Raw genomic sequence first — 17,991 nt, 5'->3', positions numbered from 1 at the left:
TTTTAAGCTAATATGCTAATTTTAGGACTTGCTCACAAAAATATATTTTTTATATATATATATATTTTTTTTATTTTTTTTTTAAAAAAATTTAACATTTTTTTTCAACTTGGAGGTTCCCCTGATAGTGACATCAGTGGGAAATGATTTTTACATTTTACTGTTTTTTTACTATTTTTTTCTAATTATTATTAATTTTATTTTATTTTTTTATTTATTTTTACTAATCACACTGTGATTAGAAAGCTGGGCTCCATTGACTTGCATGGTGAATGCAGTACCTGTATTCAACCTGCAAGTGGAGCCAAAGTTCTCTAGATGGTCTGGACTATCTAGCGAACTTTTAAAATTTGTGGTTCCTGTTACAGGACGGCGGCCATCTTCCTTGATGGCGAAGATTGCCGGCAGCTGCGGCTGTGACCGCTCTCCGGAGCGGTCACAGCCCATCAAAAGGTTAGTGTTTGGTGTCGCTGGATGCCTCCTGATCGAGGCATTCCAGCGACACCATTTAAGTTTAGGAGGCGATCGGCGATCGCCTCCTAAACGCTTTTAAAACGGGCGTCCGCCGCCATACAAAGTATGGCGGATGTTGACGCCCCGTGGAGGGGCCAGAGATGGCCCCTTCGTGCCGATCGCGGCGTTGCTGAATGCCTCGAGGTCGAGGCATTCAGCAACGCTTTTTGGGTGCAGAAAGCGATAGTAGATCGCTTTCTGCACCCGTTTAAAGACGTGCCGGTCCTGGCACGTCAATTGTCTTAAAGCACATGCTTTTCCGTGCCGTGCCAGGACCGGCAATTGTCATTAAGGGGTTAAACAATTCTACAAAACAGGTGCCAATGATGATCAATTTAATTTGTAGGTTAAAACACAATCATTAACTAAAACAGAAACAGGTGTGTAGGAGGTCACTTGCACACAGAAATTATAAGGCAGACAGGTGTTTCCAGTTGTGTTCTACAAGCTCTTTTGAAGAAACACAAATAAACAGGCAAAGTTGAGGACCGTAGAAGCACTGGTTGGTCAAGGAAACTTAGTGCAGCAGATGAAAGACACATCATGCTTACTTCCCTTCGCAATCAGAAGATGTCCAGCAGTGCAATCAGTGGGACTCTGGAACACCCATCTACTCTGAAGAGATGTCTGGTCAGAAGTTGTCTTTGTGGAATACCATCAAGAAAGCATCTGATTATCCTGCAGCATGACAATGCCCCCAAACATACAGTCAGTGATGTATCCCAGCCTAGGCTGTCTAAGACCCAGGGGCAATCAAGCTATCCCAGTGTCCAACCAAACAATTGGCTAGTTACAAGGAAGATCTTTGATTTCCCCAACCAACTTATTTACGCTATGGAGGCCAGGTTACCACAGCCTTCACAGACTTCACTAAAAGCCACAGTGTGCCTTTAAGATACAGCACGCGGTGAATTGATGCCATATCCCAGCTCTCCGTTTCTTGAAGACACACGTTCCCTTTTAGTGTACTGGATATCGGACCACAGAGACAGAGGCGACTGGGGCAGCTGCCCTAGGTCGGGCCTAGGGCAGCCTCCAAAGTGAATACACCACTGCATAAAGCCAAATTTATTATAAACCATCTTCAGCATTTAAAAAAATGAGTCCTGGAAGTGATGGTATGGCTCCTACAGAGCCCTGATCTCAAATCATTGAGTCTTTGGAACTGATGCTCTTTTGAAGGCCAAGGGTGGTCACACCAAATATTGATTTGACTTAGATGTCTTCTGTTCACTCACTTTGAATTTGTTAATTGATAAATATAATCTATTAACATGTCTATTTTTTAAAGCATTCTTCAAAACATTTGTTCATACCTGCACAATACTGTCTCTATAATTTATATTATACATTATGTTTACTAGAGTTACGAAGTATTGAATAAGAGGTAATACAGTAGCTTTCCTTTCCCACATTAAAATCCAAATATTTCCGGATCCAAACTATTAGTGTTGCTTTAAGTTTGCTTTGGCATATGATTAGAACCAAAAAACATTTCCCTCAAAACATAACCTTCACCAACCTAAAATGTCACTGGGCACCACTTGACATGAATTAGAGATGATCCGTATTATTTTTTAATATAGCAAATAGAACCAACATTAGGATTTGAATTTTGCATTCCTAGAGTGGTGGCTCTTTAACAAAATGACTATTAGTGTTACCTCTATGCAAGCTATAGCATTGTTTACATAATTAACATAATCTGTTTTCTTTTAGAGTTCAAATTTTATCAGGATCAATAAAGTGATATCGGTTTCAAAATTTAAAACAATAAAGAGTGATCTCTGGCTGTCGGATATTTTCCTAAAGGCCCTTAACCACCTTCCCTTGGAGTACAATTATCCTCTGTATAGCAGAATATTTGATGACTTTGGTACCCATTACATCACATCAGGCTCCATGGGTGGTTCATATGACCTTCTTTATCAGTTTAGCTCAGAAGATCTGAAAAACTCAGGTAAATACTCAGTTGCACATTTAAATATGTAAATCAATTAACTCGTTTCCACGTTAAAAAGTAAGTGTGCTAGAAAATAAAGTTGGCTGGTTACATAGTTTCATGTAACCTTTCTAATTAATAGTGTGCAAACAGAACATAAAGCTTTATTTATGAATGCAACATGTCCACCCAAAATAAATTGCAACACTGAACTTGTTAAAAAAAAAAAGGTGTAATTCACAAAACTATGACTTTGAGGGTGTGTTGTAGTTTCAACTCACCTCCTTCATTATGCATTATCAAAGACAAATGTTGGCAAGTTTCCTCTATAAGAAGCCCTCTGCTGACCATGCAGCAATGTTAAGTTTGATATATATGAGGCCCAAAATCACGTTCAGAGTAAATCTGGAAGAAATTATTGGGAAACAAAATTTGTTGCCCAAAAACAAGTATCTCTCTCTCTCTGACCCCCTGCCCTCTCCCCTAGCACTGTCTGTGCCCCCTGCACATATCGCCCTAGAACACACTCTACCCTTTCAGTCTACAAAGGTGATTTCTGTCAAATAAAGCTAGTCCACTCTAATAATATAAATTTCTTTATTCTTTGTCAAACATTTAAAAAGATGCTGAGCCAGACACGCGTCCTTTGAAATGTTTGAAAATAAAGACATTTATATTATTACCGCTAGAGTGGACTAGCTTTATTTGCAGAAATCAATTGTGGCTTTATTTGTGGTCTGAATCCAGCCCCTTGGTTTACTGAGCAGCATTCCTTTTGGGGAGTTGTTCAGAGTGGAGACGTTCAGCAATTGTTAGTGCTCTCGTTATCCATTTTCCACTGCCTTCTCTGCCCTCCTTGCAGGCCCAGACTGGGACAAAAAATAGGCCCAGGCATTTCAGACTGAGTAGCCCATTTTTAGGAAAATACATATATGTACATACACATACATAATACTTGGTCATTCAACATAGGAAGCCTGAAGCCACAATTTAGTGTGACTAATCCTTGAAATAAATATTATAGCGTAAATAACACAATACCTTATCTTTTCCACTAAATTATTTCAAGGCCTTGATTTCAAGAGGGCATTTTATCTCTGGATAAGTAAAAATTAAATAGTTCCTACTGTAAATTAAGGAAACAGATAACCACACACACACACACACATCAGGACAGGCTCTGCTACACTGACACCCACACACACACACCAGGACAGGCTCTGCCACACCGACACCCAAACACACACACAACAGGACAGGCTCTGCCACACTGACGGTTTCCACAGACACTTTGTGATGGTCGCTGCCCCCAAAACAGCCTGCCTGTGGCATGTTTGCCCCCAAAACAGCTTGCCTGTGGCATGTTTGCCCCCAAAACAGCTTGCCTGTGGCATCTTTGCCACCAAAAGAGCCTGCCTGTGGCATCGTTGCCACCAAAAGAGCCTGCCTGTGGCATCTTTGCCCCCCACTTACACATCCATGCTATCACACACACATATTCATTCACTCGTTATTCACAGATAATTATTCACTCATTCAGATATTCCGCTGACAACCTGTTCTACTGCACAGGGGAAGCAAACGTGCAGCAGGGTCATGTGACGTACGTGACGTACATAATGTGACTCCGTTGGATTCCTGCGTCACTCACTCATATGCACGCTTACACTCTAAGACTCATTTATGCACACATTTATCTACAGTAGTGTGGAGGTAGGACTAGGCATAGAACTGGGGATAATAATGTGGGGTGGTAATTTAGTCCATATTTTATGAGTACAAAATCTTGTATACTCACGTGCCGGTATCTGTCAGTGGCACAGTGATGAGTAGAACATCATTAGGAACAACATGTCCCATGAAGTTCCATCAACCTTAATGCAGCCTGAGAATCATGGGATATGTATTCCGTAAAGATATGCCCCTATTTAAACCAGCTCCTTTCCATAATATGTGCAGAGAAGCACAAACTGATGAAGGACTGTGGGAGATCATATACTTCATAAAGCTTGTTCCTTAGTGGTGGAATAATGCGTAACTCACTTGACCCGCGCCTGTCCGCATATTGGCTTGCAGTTCAGAGGCAATTGAAGTGCTAATTAAGCGGACTGGTGGAAGTGCTATATTGGAGGATTGACAGCACAGATCTGAGATCTGAATACAAGATGACCTTGATTGACAAGGTTGTTTTTTTCAGGTGATTTTTTTTCTGGAAAATAACCCTAGTCTTATAATCTAGCAAACACAGTATAATATAATCCTTGCTTGGCTGTAGAGGTAAATTAATGTACAGGTTTCCTTACAGGTACTAAAATGGTTAATTGCCATTTGCATATTAATTATCTTATAATTAGTTTTTATAAGATTTATTGGATTCATAACATTTGTTTAGCCAGTATTATGTAAAGATGTTCCTGCCTGGTGGCAAAGCATCCCTGGATATTTTCCTTATTCTTTCTTTTTCTGTAGAAAGTATAACAAAAAAACAAACAGCAGATACGCCACATTTGGCCCATCTACTCTCCCAGTTTTATCTGCTGTATAGGCTCAAACATTAATCAGTCCTTGTTTCCTCTTCGATTGAGGATAGCTTTATGCTAATCCGATACATGTTTAAATTCCCCTGCTCTCTTACCTCCCCCAGGTTAGCTCCCCCATATTAAGAATTTTAACAAACGATCATTCAATTTTTTAGATCTTTGTTAGATCAGGTTAGATCAACTGTTTTTTCATTAGATATATTCTAAAATATGCAATATTGACAATCTTTTTCAGGGGGGGCTAACCCGTAGCCAGCCCCCACTCAACAATAAATCCAACAAACTGTTATTGATTATGATAGCACCGCGTTAGATCAGGTTTGATCAGACAAAATTTTTGTTAGATCTAGTGTAAATACTGAGATATTGCATATTTAATGAGGGGGGCTGGCCCCTCCTCAACTGAAATTTGGATTTTTTAAATTGATTTTGGTAGATATTCATTAGATCTGGCAAGATCAACAGAAATGAGCAGTAGAAGTCTCACTTAGGGAACAGTTCCCTAAAAACAGGGAGTCCCGGCCCTTGTATACAAAGATCTTTGAAAAAATACATAATTCAATTTTCACAGTCAGACAGATTTTAATTGTTTTCTTGGTGGATTGCTGACCTTCAATTGTGCACTATGCAGATAATAGTTTTTAATATTTTAAACTTTAATAGTCTTTAAAATTGTATTTATAAATAATAACGTTTGCTCATTTTTAATAGGATTAACCCAGAAAGAATCAGTTGAATGTAGCAGAACAGAAACAACTTATCGTATTCTTTTTTTTAAAAAGAAAAAGGTTAAAGAGATATGTATAACAAATAAGATGTCGGAGCGTTATGAAGGTAGGAAAATATAAAATATTTCTATCTTTCTATATATATGTTAACTCTGATTTTGTGTTGAGGTCCTGAAAACGGGCATTAGAGTGCATCTCTGATCACTGTAATCCCGAATGCTGGTGTATTAATATGTTTTTTTATATTTTCCAAATCAGGTTCTCCATTCTTCATTATCTATAAAAAAAAGACAGGCAACGGGGAGATTATCTGTTGTTAATGAACTAAAACTCTTATTTTATGGTTGCCACCTTCATGACCTTCATCATTTGTCATGGACGCTTACAGTTTGCAGCACATTGAAAGTGCTGCCAGACAGTATGAAGAATATGTATATGCTAACAGGAGGGAATCAATTATATGCTTAACTAGGCTTCTGTGGCTAAATAAAGCAAGTGATGATCAGCAGCATGTGATTGAGATGTGTGCCTGGGATAAAGTAACAACCCAATCCTTCAAATGGTGATCAGCACACATGATTAGCTAGAAGTTACAGAACAGTTTTTGTATGTTGCCTAAAATGGACAATCACTTTTTCTTCTTTTTCCACAACTGCCTCTTTAATTAACATTGGTCTGAAATGTAGGGAATGATAGACCCTTCAGTGCTCCACTGAGGAGATTCTAAAAACTGAGTGTTGGGAATACCAGAATGGAGAAATTAAATATAGAACATTGTATACCACTAAGTATCTCTAAATGCCCATTAATCTATATCTTGGTATTTCTTACTACATTGTGTGTTAATTCCAATAGGTTCATTTTTGCAATCATCCGAAAAAGCTATTTCTTTAATCAAAGGCGGAAGAGCAGAATATTCTGCTAAACTTGGATGGCAGAGTAATGGAAAGTTTCCTGAAGATAATGTTTTTGGAGAATGGGTAGCATCTACTGTAGATAATCCTATTTTAGTAGAATATGAGGTGAGTTAACAATAGAAATCTAGTCTGCATAATGGAAAAACGCCAGATGCAAAGCAGAGGTTCTCCAAATGTAGAAAGACTGTTACGTTCCGTAAATAATATCCCCTCCCTCCAACGGTAACATTCCCTCATCAGTTTCCCTCAATGTCTGCCTTTGCGGATTCATTTCAAAATCTTGACTCAAAGCTCTTCATAGTGGTTCCCCTACTTCCATCTCCTCACTCATTTCAAAATACACTCCTAACCGCTCCCTCCACTCATCTGATGATCTCCGTCTCTCACCTCTGGTTTCTAGTTGTCATGCTCGCTTGCAAGATTTCTCAAGGGCTGCCCTTTTACCGTATTTGCTCGATTATAAGACAAGGTTTTTTTCCCCTTGTCTTATAATCGGGGTCGTCTTATAATCAGACCTCAAATAGGTCTGACTATGAGAAGACTAAGATCCAGATCCCCCGCAGCTGCAGGGGACCTGGATCCTCCTGTCTCCCCTCCCCCCGCCCACTTACCGGTACTTCTGAGTCCCCGGTGTGTAGCAGGGGCAGCGTGTAGATATCTACGCGATTCGCGTAGACAACTTACGCTGCAGCTGGAAGGAGGTGTGGCTAGCAGTAGGGGTTGTCTGTGTCCATCGCGCAGACCTTCCCCGGCTGTCAGAGATCAGAGAGCCGGTGCCGCACCGGTGCGGGAACTCTCTCTGACAGTCGGGAAAGGTCTGCGCGATGGACGCAGACAACCCCCCCGCTAGCCACACCTCCTTCCGGCTGCAGCGTAAGTTGTCTACGCGAATCGCGTAGAGCTCTACACGCTGCCCCGGCTACATGACAGGGGAGTCAGAAGCACCGGTAAGTTTAAAGGAGGGAGGGGGAGGGAGTGTTAAATGGGGGGCATAAGGCATTTCTGGAGGCAGAGTGCTCTGTGAAATGCCTTTTAACCCCCTTAATGCCACTCTGCCTCCAGAAATGCCTTTTTAACTCTCTATACGCCACTCTGCCTCCTGAAATGCCTTAAACCTCCCTATATGCCACTCTGCCCCATAATATGCCTTTTAACCCCCTTAATGCCAGAGTGGCATATAGGGGTATAAGGCATTTCTGGAGGCAGAGTGGCACATAGGGGGTCAAAAGGCATATCATGGGGCACAGTGGCATATAGGGTTAAAAGGCATATCATGGGGCACAGTGGCATTTAGAGGGTTAAAAGGCATATCATGGGGCACAGTGGCATATAGGGGGTATAAGGGATTTCTGGGGCAGATGTGCATAACTGGGGGGGCAGGTTGGAAAATAGAAGGAAATAAAACCAAAATATTTTTCTCAATCATAGTTTTTATTAAAAAAAATAGTTTACATGAATTAACATTTACTGGTAAAACTTTTTTCCTATAGGGTCATCTTATATTCAGGCTTTTTCTTTTTTTCCTAAATTAATATTCAGATTTGGGGGGTCGTCTTATAATCAAGCAAATACGGTAGTCTTCAATGCCCTCCCTCGGCCTATCGGTCTTTCTCCCTGCCTTTGGTCCTTCCAAAAATCCCTTAAGACCCACTTTTTTAAGAACGCCTACAAAATCCTTCCTCCCATGTTCCTACAAAACCCTTCCTCCCAAGTTCCTACAAAACCCTTCCTCCCATGTTCCTACAAAACCATTCCTCCCATGTTCCTTTAGCTCGCTTTTCAACATTGGCCATATAACTGAAAATAAATGCTTTTTATGGCATATTTCTTCCAGCCGAGTGTAGAGATTTTTTTTTAACTGTATATCTGTCTGTAAATTATATATTTTCACACACTGTATACAAAGACGTGTAAGCTAGCTCTCACAAACAGCTTAGCTGTTCAAAGTTTCTCAATAGCTACAACTCTATCGATATACCACGAAGTGTGATATATTTCAGATATTAATATTTAATATTGCCTGTAAAAGTTATCTACACATTTTACAATAGTTCAATACTGGATATTCAACTTTTTTTTCAAGCTAGCACCGATTCTGAACCTTGTAACCGGTATTCCATGTGCAGTGACAAAGCGACGCAACCTCCTAAAGGCATTTGATACATATTTGGGAAGGTTTGATCCGTGTGTTTGCTCTCCGTGCCCAAATAATGCCAGGGTAGTTTTATCTGGCAAAGAGTGCTTGTGTGTTTGTGAACCAGGGACCTATGGTGAAAGTTGTGAGAAGCGAGCTCCAGATTACAATTCAGGTATGTACATAAAATAATTCATAGATTTAGTTATTACTATAAATATAATAGTTATTTTCACAACTGACTTAAAACCTGAATTTTTAAAATCAACCTTCAGAGAACAGACTTACTGTTACATTAGTTATACATGCATTGTTAATCAACAAAACCAATATATTTATCTATTTTTATATTTGATATATAAAATATAGAATTACTTTTAGGATGACCAGTGCTGCGAGGCTGCTCTCTGGGGCTCCGAAAGGTTAAGTGATTGAAAATGATTAACACAAGAAGATGTTTTTTTCCAGGTTTAGCTATTATTTCCAGAGCTTATTCCCAAAAACCCATGTCACTTTATTTTAACTTATGTAACATTGTTTTCTATATTCTATGTTGGCCCAAAAAAGGTGTCATGTAACTTATTTTCTTTTTTTTTTAATATAAAGTTGTCGTTGATGGTTCCTGGGGCTGCTGGTCCTCGTGGAGTAGCTGCGATGCTTCCTTAACAAGAACTAGAAAAAGAGAGTGTAACAATCCTTCCCCCCGCAATGGTGGGAAGCCTTGTGAGGGTGAATCGACACAGGAAGGTCACTGTTACATATCTTTATTTCAAGACAAGTAAGTAAATAAAAATAAGCATATTTTTATATTGGTTTTTCCAAACATTAAACTACTATAGAATGCTTGGATTTTCTACTTGTCTGAGTGCACAGTAGAGTAAAGGTATATCTGGTTGAGAAGATCCAGAAAGATCATCAGCTCTTTGCTCTTTACTCACTAAACTAATGTTTCATGTTGAAGGGTGAGCAGCAGAAGAATCCACAGGTTTTGGTTAACTTCTTCTCTGTGATAATATAGTATTTAAAGATGTCTTCTTCTAAAGATTTAGTTGAAACTGTGGTATTGCACAAGGGCTATTTGTGACGGAACCCTCCATCACTGGGGCCCCTGGAGAGGCCTGACTGCCAGCCTCCTCCCTATTGTCTATGGGCCCTGGGTTTGTAAAGACTTCTGTGTCACCCCCAGCAGTATGTCATCCCATCAATTGCTGAGGGGATTATCTCCGGCAGACAGCCAGGATCTGCAACTAGGGAGTGACCGCCATTGTTTTAGTTTAATGTCAGTTCCCCCCACCCCATGGTGCATTAATGTGTTGTATAAATCAGTCCCCCCCCCCCGGTTCCACCACTACAGACATTTACCCTGGCCAAACCCTTGAACTGATTTGGGCCAGTAATAGATAGTGGCGGTTGGGACCCCATTGTATTGTTAATCCCTTAACTGCCCCTGTTGTCTCTGGGAGGTTTGTATCCCAATATCTTGTTTTATGTTAATGTTGCTTTGCTGTCTATATCCAGCTTTGTGTGTGAAAAATAAAGCAGTCTTCGTTTTGGTTTATATCCTATACTGAGTCTCAGCTAATGACTGGGAAACCGGGGAAAGAGTGTGTTGTCCCAGGCTAAGTCAGAGGTAGTCGGTTGGACTATCCAGCTCTGTGACACTATTGTTACATTATATTTACTTTATATCATTATGCGGATATCTATATTGAAGTTCTAAAAGTGTCTTTTAACCATGAGCTTATCATAGGATAGTCCTTCTGTGATAGAACATCCCAAATATCTTATTGATCATGTTTGTGCAGCTAAGATAACGGTTTGATTTATCTATACTTATCTAGGAGAGCAAATTTACATATTTGCACTTACAAAGTGTTTTTGGTTGAAAAATTGAAAATGTGCTCTCTATTTAACTGAAAAATGTTGCTGACCAGTTCAACTTAGTGGGGAAGGGGACAACATGATTACATTACATTTATTTATAAAGCACCGGCCGATTCCGCAGCGCTGTTACATTCATTAGAACATTTTATAAACACATAATAACAAACTGGTGCAAAGGAGAAGAGGACCCTGCTCTTGCGAGCTTACAATCTAGCCGGTGGTTGAGGGGAGTGAGACAATAGGAGAGGACAGCTTGGATGAGGATGAGTTGATCTGGTTCTGATGTGTTGAAGCCGTTTGTTCCGATGGCTGTGATTAGGATGATGGTTGGGAGTACTGGGAAGGAATGTTGTATGCTTCCCTGAACAAGTGGGTTTTCAGAGAGGTTTTGAAAGTCGCGTACGAGACAGAAAGTCTGACTGAACAGGGAAGGGGATTCCACAGGAGGGGAGCGGCACGGGTGAAATCCTGAATACAGGAGTGGGAAGAGGTAACAACAGTAGAAGAAAGCCGCAGGTTGTGAGAGGAGCGAAGAGGGCGGGTAGGGGTGTATTTGGATAGGAGGGTAGAGATGTAAGGGGGTGCTGAGTTGTTGAGGGCTCTATAGGTCAGGGTTAGAAGTTTAAATTTGATTCTGAAGGGTATGGGGAGCCAGTGAAGTGATTGGCATAGTGGAGCAGCAGATGAGGAGCGGCGGCAGAGAAAGATTAATCTAGCAGCAGTGTTGAGGATAGATTGAAGCAGTGAAAGGCGGGAGAGGGGGAGACCGGTTAGTAGGCAGTTGCAATAATCCAGGCGGGATATCACAAGGGAGTGGATTAGTAACTTGAGTTTTCAGTTTTTTTTCTACACACTTATAGTGGGAATATGCATAATTACTATTAAAGAAGTGCCAATTAACATTAGAAAATAGTATTGTTTTATAGTTAGAAATACTACCAATTAGTTCAAAACCCATCTCTGTGTCCTAATGGAATATCACTATAATCACCAAATTATCTTTTCATACTGTGGGAAACTAATTATGGATATGTGAAGGTGATATACATAGATGTTACATGTTTTGTCTTTCAGAGGAGCACTGTGCATTAATGATGATGATGATAAGAAAGAAGTGGACCAAGAAAATCCAGACAAGGATAGTGGATGTAGGAAACCAGAGCTACCAGAGAATGGATACTTCCCAGTAAGATGGCGTTCTGTTTCCTTACCCTAGAGCAAAATCCATAGACAGACTATGGCCCATACGTGGCTCTCAAGGATTTGTTAAAGGCAGTGTAATAAATAGTAACAGAAAATAAATGTCCAAGGTCATACCAATTGGAACATTGTGAAACAAACCGATACGCATATGTACTGCATTACACAGGTGTTGTAGGTAGTGTTGCATTGTATGGACTCATTGCCGGCAGGTACCAAGCAGCATGTACTTACATGAGTCCATGAGTGCCCGCTGGCTGGAAAACATTTCTGGTGCGCTATTGGCGAGCAACTGGAGACATGGCTGGAGGCTAGCCTGATGCACACACCCTGTTGTGCCTGTGCTGTGAGTTGGAGTTCCTGTTTGCTGTTATTGACCCTTGGTATGCCTGACCACTCTTCTGTCTAGTGAGTCTGATTCTGGATCACTCTGCTTCGCCTACTACACTCAGTACCGAACCTTACCTGCCTACACCTGAGCCTCCTCACTATTGGGATCATCTAAGTCCCTGTCCCTTTAGCCTGGGGACCAACTGTTGACTAGGTGATTCAGGGCTGAGCGTCTGGGGTGAGTGCTCATTCGTTGACGGCGAACGTGACAGGCGAAGTGCAGTCTCACACCCGGGGTACTAGGATAAGCCAGCAGAACTTTAAGCCACTATTGTAAGCGGGTGATATATCCAACTATTACCTTCGGTAAAGATGTGGGTGTGGAGGCAATGGATGTGTGTGGGCCATTGACAAGTGCCGCAGATGGGAGACTGACCTCGTACAAAAGTATGACCCCCTAACCCCCCCCCAAAAAAAGTGGATATGGGAGATAGGGGTTTTGCCCCTATCTCCCACCTCCATGGAGATCGCCTTCTGGGCCGAGTATGCTCAAAATGAAGCAGAAAGAATTATTAACCTGTGGTTTGAAACCTTGGTATGGGGTGTTTCACCAATAATAATTGTAGCGAGAACCATTCCGCGTGTTGAAATATCTGAAGAAGCATCTGTTACAATAACTACCATCATGTAAAGAAGTTTTTTGTTTTGGATCCTTTATGAATTGTGGCTTTAACCCAGCCCATTTCAAAGATGTAGCGAAATCTTTTTAGGGGCATGACTAGTGTCAGGGGTGTAGCATGGATTCAGAGATTATTGCCATGGCTGAAAGTATGGTGAGTAGCTCCAAATAAATATATGCCTGGTTTCCAGACACTGAGTAGGTATTGAAAATGCCACAATCGTCTGCTTGCCTATTCTTGTTATGTGTGGATGATTTAAGATTTAGCAAGCTGAGTACAAGCTATCTTAAAAAGTGTTCATCTTAGTGGCTCGCCTTCCCAGAAGTCCGCTGTCAAGGATGTTTACTAGCCACAGATCAGAGTATTGTATAATATAACTGATCATTGATTAAATACTCTTATAGTATTGACATATTCTATATTAGACAGTGTTTCTTAATGTAGTCTTGGATTTTTATGCACAATTGCAATCATTTCATTCATTCACTCAATTTTTCTGTAAAATATTTTATTTTTACATCCTATAAAGCCTTTTCTGTTATTTATCACACCAAAGCAGATCCTTATTAACTAATACCGTTAAATTTGGTACTTTAAATAAAATTATACTCCCTTTATCGTAGAAATGTCCTTTAAAACAGACTTAATAGTTAGCAAGCAAGTTTGAAGAGATTCAATCAATTTTTATCCATTACCCATAGATACTGTTTCATCCATAGTATCTCTGCTTCTTTTTCTTTTAAAGGGTTGTAACGAACATTTTGTATGTGGTCATAAGGGGGATAGATTATGGATTATTAATCACTCAAGATTAGACTAACGGTTGTTTGAAGATCAAATAGGTCACATTAAGTGCAGTATGACATATTTATATTATTGTTAATGCTTTTGTGCTCTTCTGTAGGATGAAAAGAATTGGTATGAAGTAGCTGAAGAAATTGAAGTAGTGTGCCATGCTGGGTATGAACTTTCTGGGTATCAGTTCCTAAGGTGCCTCCCAGACGGGACCTGGAAACAAGAGGACGTTGAGTGTAAAAGTGAGTGAATGGTACATTTAATGGATAGAATGTATTGCCTTTATCTGGAAATGATGCATGTAAACTTTAAAATGCGTCGGCATCCACTGCCTTTTCATTAAACCGATGCTATATATTTGCAACTAATCCAATAAAAAGTATTTGAATGATAATGTAGGAATTAATACAATATTTGGATACTGTTTTTGTAGTTGGTAACTTGCAAGCCATTTAAAAGATGACACATTACATTTTACAGGACAGTGTTTGCAAGTACAGCCCAGCACTATGCATGATTCATACACTGCCATAATCCAACTAATTAGGCATATGGATTTAATGTAGTCAAAGACTGTCATTTATTATGTAGAATGTATAGATCTCTGAAATGACTCATATGGCAAACCCAGGGTTGTGTATTTCAGACTCAGCAGTTTTTAATGCATTATTAAATAATAATTATTTATCTACTAATAGGTGGCTGGCAGTACAGCATCCTATTTGATTGTGAAGTGCGTTGCTTCATTTGTCTGAATCAAGACCACAAAGAAAAAACTAAATCTCTAAAACATAACGTTTAATCAAATTAATTAGCAGATGCAAAACAGCTACTAATTAAAGCATAATAGTTGTTGTCTGAATTTAGTGTTCCATTCTACTACTCATCACATCCAACAATACTAAACACCTTTCTAATATAACCAATAACCTGCACTATTGTGGCTCAGGCTATTTTTCTAGTATCTAGTGCTGATATCAGATAAAGAATATTATAATGAGTTGAGCGCTTAAAAAAGGTGATTATCAGAGCTGGCACCTTTTGGTCTTGGGAGTTAAGCAAAGCCAAGTGGCCCACCAGTCCGTGTACATGTACACACACTCTCATACATACTCACACTCATACATACTCACATTTACACATATCTGGAGCTTGTCATGTTCCCTGCTCACACACCCTGCTTGTCCCTTCTTGAGGTTACGTGTTTGTAGAATTTGGACTGGCCTCATTGCCCACTGGGCCATCCCACCCGTGGCTACAAGTACGCCGTTTTTTCTGTTGGCAAATAGCCAAATACTGGCAAAACAATTGCTGGCATTTGCATATTATATATTGAATTTTATATTGTATTAGAAATATGAGAGATGAAAAAACTATCCCTGTTTTTTTCTTTTTTTTTTTAATTTCAGAATCGACTTGCTCTAGACCAAGTGTGTCTGAAGATATCACAATATTCCAATTTAAAAAAGAGTACAGCGTTGGTGAAACTATTGAGATAAGCTGCCCCCGGGGCTTCACTGTAACTGGTCAGACCCGCTATCGATGTGGAAGTGATTTGGCATGGAATCCTCCTATCATCAGAGAACTTAGTTGTGAAAAAGGTTAGAACTACTTGTTTTATATTGCAAATTCTGTGTTGTATGAGACATAATCTGTTTATATGGAACCAAAAGAAAACCATACAGATGCACATTATATAAATTCTAGCATCCACCACCAGATAGGCCACCACATCAGTCATTTTCTCAGACATACATACATACACACACACATATATATATATTTGTATTATATTTCATATTTTGCTGACAGTACATGTTTTTTTTCAGTACAACCAAAAGTAGATCAAGGAAACTGCAACCTGGGTGAAAAACAAGTGGGATCTGAGTGTGTCTGCATGTCCCCAGAACAGGATTGTCGGTAAGCTCCATCCATGATAGAAAACATGAGCACAAAGCAAGAATGTCTCCGTTGTTGCTACAACCATGTAATAATGTACATATTGTTAACATAATCAAATGCTTATTATCCGAGTGATCACAAGTGCAAAGATGGGTACACTGTGGGCAGCTGCATATTTGGCATAGGGTTTTTTCCATTTCCCTAAACGTTCTAAATTGGGACATCTGTCTTGGGGATGGTGCAAGCAGTGGGAGGGGCAGGGCCAACCTTGGAAGAAGAAAGGCAGGCAGGCAAGATCACCCACCTTCCTTACCCTTAGTGCAGATTTCTATTGATTTTTACCGCACCCTGGGCCAGTCCAAAGAGATCAGAGGTGAGGCAGTTACCCTGGACAGAGGAACGTATGAAATACATTGCTAATTGTGGGCCCCTGCAGTAACATTAGGGAAATGTAGCTACATTGGCTTCACCCTAAGTGGACTCTTTATAAGTGTAAGTAATGTAACATTGTACACACACACTATTATGTTATGATGCTTATTGCTGTGTGTCTGTGAGCTTGTGAACTTCTAGGCTATGTCTCCGCAAAGTATCAATGTAGAGACACTATTTGTATCATATACCTGGGGACCAGTTGCCCATAATGGAAAATTCATGCTTCTATACAATGAACTCAAAAGTACATTTCGATGAATTCAAAGAATTGTTTTCAAAATACATTGAAAACCGATTTAACCCACACCTCAAAATAAATTATTGAAATATACAGTCCCTACATTTTTAAACAAATGTCTGCAGGCCTAAATTTGCATCCTATCTCACTGTATTTCCTTAGCCATTACACAGAAGATCTCTGCCTTTTTGATGCAAATATTGACGATTCGGTCACCATGCCTAGTTGTCAGTTCTTGGCTAAAAAATGCTTGGGAGCAAAAGAACTTCATTTCTTGGATAATGGACATTGCAAGGATGTTAATTTACAATGGGCCCGTGACAGGATAGCACTGTCTGCAAGCAGCACCAAGAAAGAGCCTTGTGGCTATGATTTCTGTTATGACTGGGAAAGATGTTCAGGTAAGTTTTTATGAATATCTATGAAGTCTACAGAATGCATCCATAAGCAAATATATTTTTTGCATATGTAATGTATTAATAATAATAATAGATATGGGTATGGACGGTACCAGTTTGTAGGGGGATAAATAGTAAGGGCCCGTTGTATTAGGGGAAGCCAAAATACCCACTGTCAGCCTCTTCTGTATATTCACAGAGAGAATATATTAGGAAACCTGGTCACTTTGTGCTACGAGTGCCCTACTCCATTAGCGATTAGCTGGGGGCCAATAATATAACCTTGGATGAGGCATAGAGCCTTCTTGTGTCTCCCACTTGCCTATTCATACTCATCATGCCTTCACTGTGGTATGAAATAAAAAGGATTACTGCTTAAAATGACAAGATAAGATAGAGTTGCTGAGGGGAATACTTATAAAGTAAAAAGGAGTGAAGATTAGTAATAAAGAAGCTCTGGGAAAATACAATGGATCAGAAGCAACCCTAGTTATTTGATTTAACAATTGCAAATATATACTTTGCTTAGTGTAACCTACATATTGAATTCCTTTTTAACAACTGTTAACTGGTTACTTGAAATAACTGTTGAGCTCTACGTCACAACAATGTGTCATTAAAAAAAAATAATTCCAAAATTGTTACAAGAAACTATTAAACTTTTATCAATAAGCCACACATGCAGCCTTAAAATAGAAGAAATTTACTTAACTTATAAGTACCTCATTGTGAACGGATTCCCTCAAGTCCTCATATTGCCCTAAAGGAGCAAGTAAAGAGGGTGGTTTTACGTCAGATATGCTCCCTAGATAAAATTAACCAGCTTTCTCTAAAAGGTATTGCAGATACTTCATAAATTTGGTTCTGTATATAAAAGTACTGTATTGTCAAAATGTTAGCTGCACCATAAGAAGTATGGCCTCAACTATATATTCAACAAGATTGCATTGGCATGGTATTCCTGTATGATCATGTCTAATCACATGATATCTTTTTGTAGGTTCTGAATGTTTCTGCCTGGTGCCAAACCAGTGCCCTGAGAATGGCTCACAGCTCTATTGTGTCAAGGCTGGAATGTCTGGGAAACTGAGAACCGTCAACCACTGCTCGCTGGGAGCCATAAAATGCAGAAATATGAAGCTGGAAATCCTTTACAATCATGCATGCACGCAGTAAAAAGGCACAGGGAACCACAACTACTAAGATACAAAAGAAAAAAACAAAAAAAATAAGCAAATGCTCTATGAAAATACAATGGTTAAGAGTGAATAGATGTGGTACATCATTCAAATTTTAGCTGTGCATCCTCCATACACACATCTAGATGAAAAAATAACAATGTACTTCGAAATTAT

General features: G+C 39.6%; 1 protein-coding gene across 1 annotated transcript in view; it reads left to right on the top strand.

Moving 5' to 3' along the window:
* The window catches only part of LOC149283966 (complement component C6-like), a 32,324-nt gene extending 14,512 nt beyond the window's left edge, over window positions 1-17,812 (top strand). Inside the window, exons 8-18 of the mRNA XM_089497307.1 lie at window positions 2,233-2,473; window positions 5,707-5,829; window positions 6,579-6,745; window positions 8,724-8,949; window positions 9,381-9,552; window positions 11,733-11,844; window positions 13,773-13,905; window positions 15,073-15,264; window positions 15,493-15,583; window positions 16,401-16,639; window positions 17,637-17,812. Of these exons, the coding sequence (XP_089353433.1) occupies window positions 2,233-2,473; window positions 5,707-5,829; window positions 6,579-6,745; window positions 8,724-8,949; window positions 9,381-9,552; window positions 11,733-11,844; window positions 13,773-13,905; window positions 15,073-15,264; window positions 15,493-15,583; window positions 16,401-16,639; window positions 17,637-17,812 (1,872 nt within the window). The remainder of the gene's footprint in view (window positions 1-2,232; window positions 2,474-5,706; window positions 5,830-6,578; window positions 6,746-8,723; window positions 8,950-9,380; window positions 9,553-11,732; window positions 11,845-13,772; window positions 13,906-15,072; window positions 15,265-15,492; window positions 15,584-16,400; window positions 16,640-17,636) is intronic.
* The last annotated feature ends 179 nt before the right edge of the window (window positions 17,813-17,991 follow it).

This window comes from Sceloporus occidentalis, unplaced genomic scaffold (genome assembly GCF_023333645.1).
Source record: "Sceloporus occidentalis isolate IW3139 unplaced genomic scaffold, rSceOcc1.0.p SCAF_101, whole genome shotgun sequence".
Classification (NCBI taxonomy): domain Eukaryota; kingdom Metazoa; phylum Chordata; class Lepidosauria; order Squamata; family Phrynosomatidae; genus Sceloporus; species Sceloporus occidentalis.
Note: the sequence above shows the minus strand (reverse complement) of the source record. Positions and strands in the feature narration are given on the sequence as shown.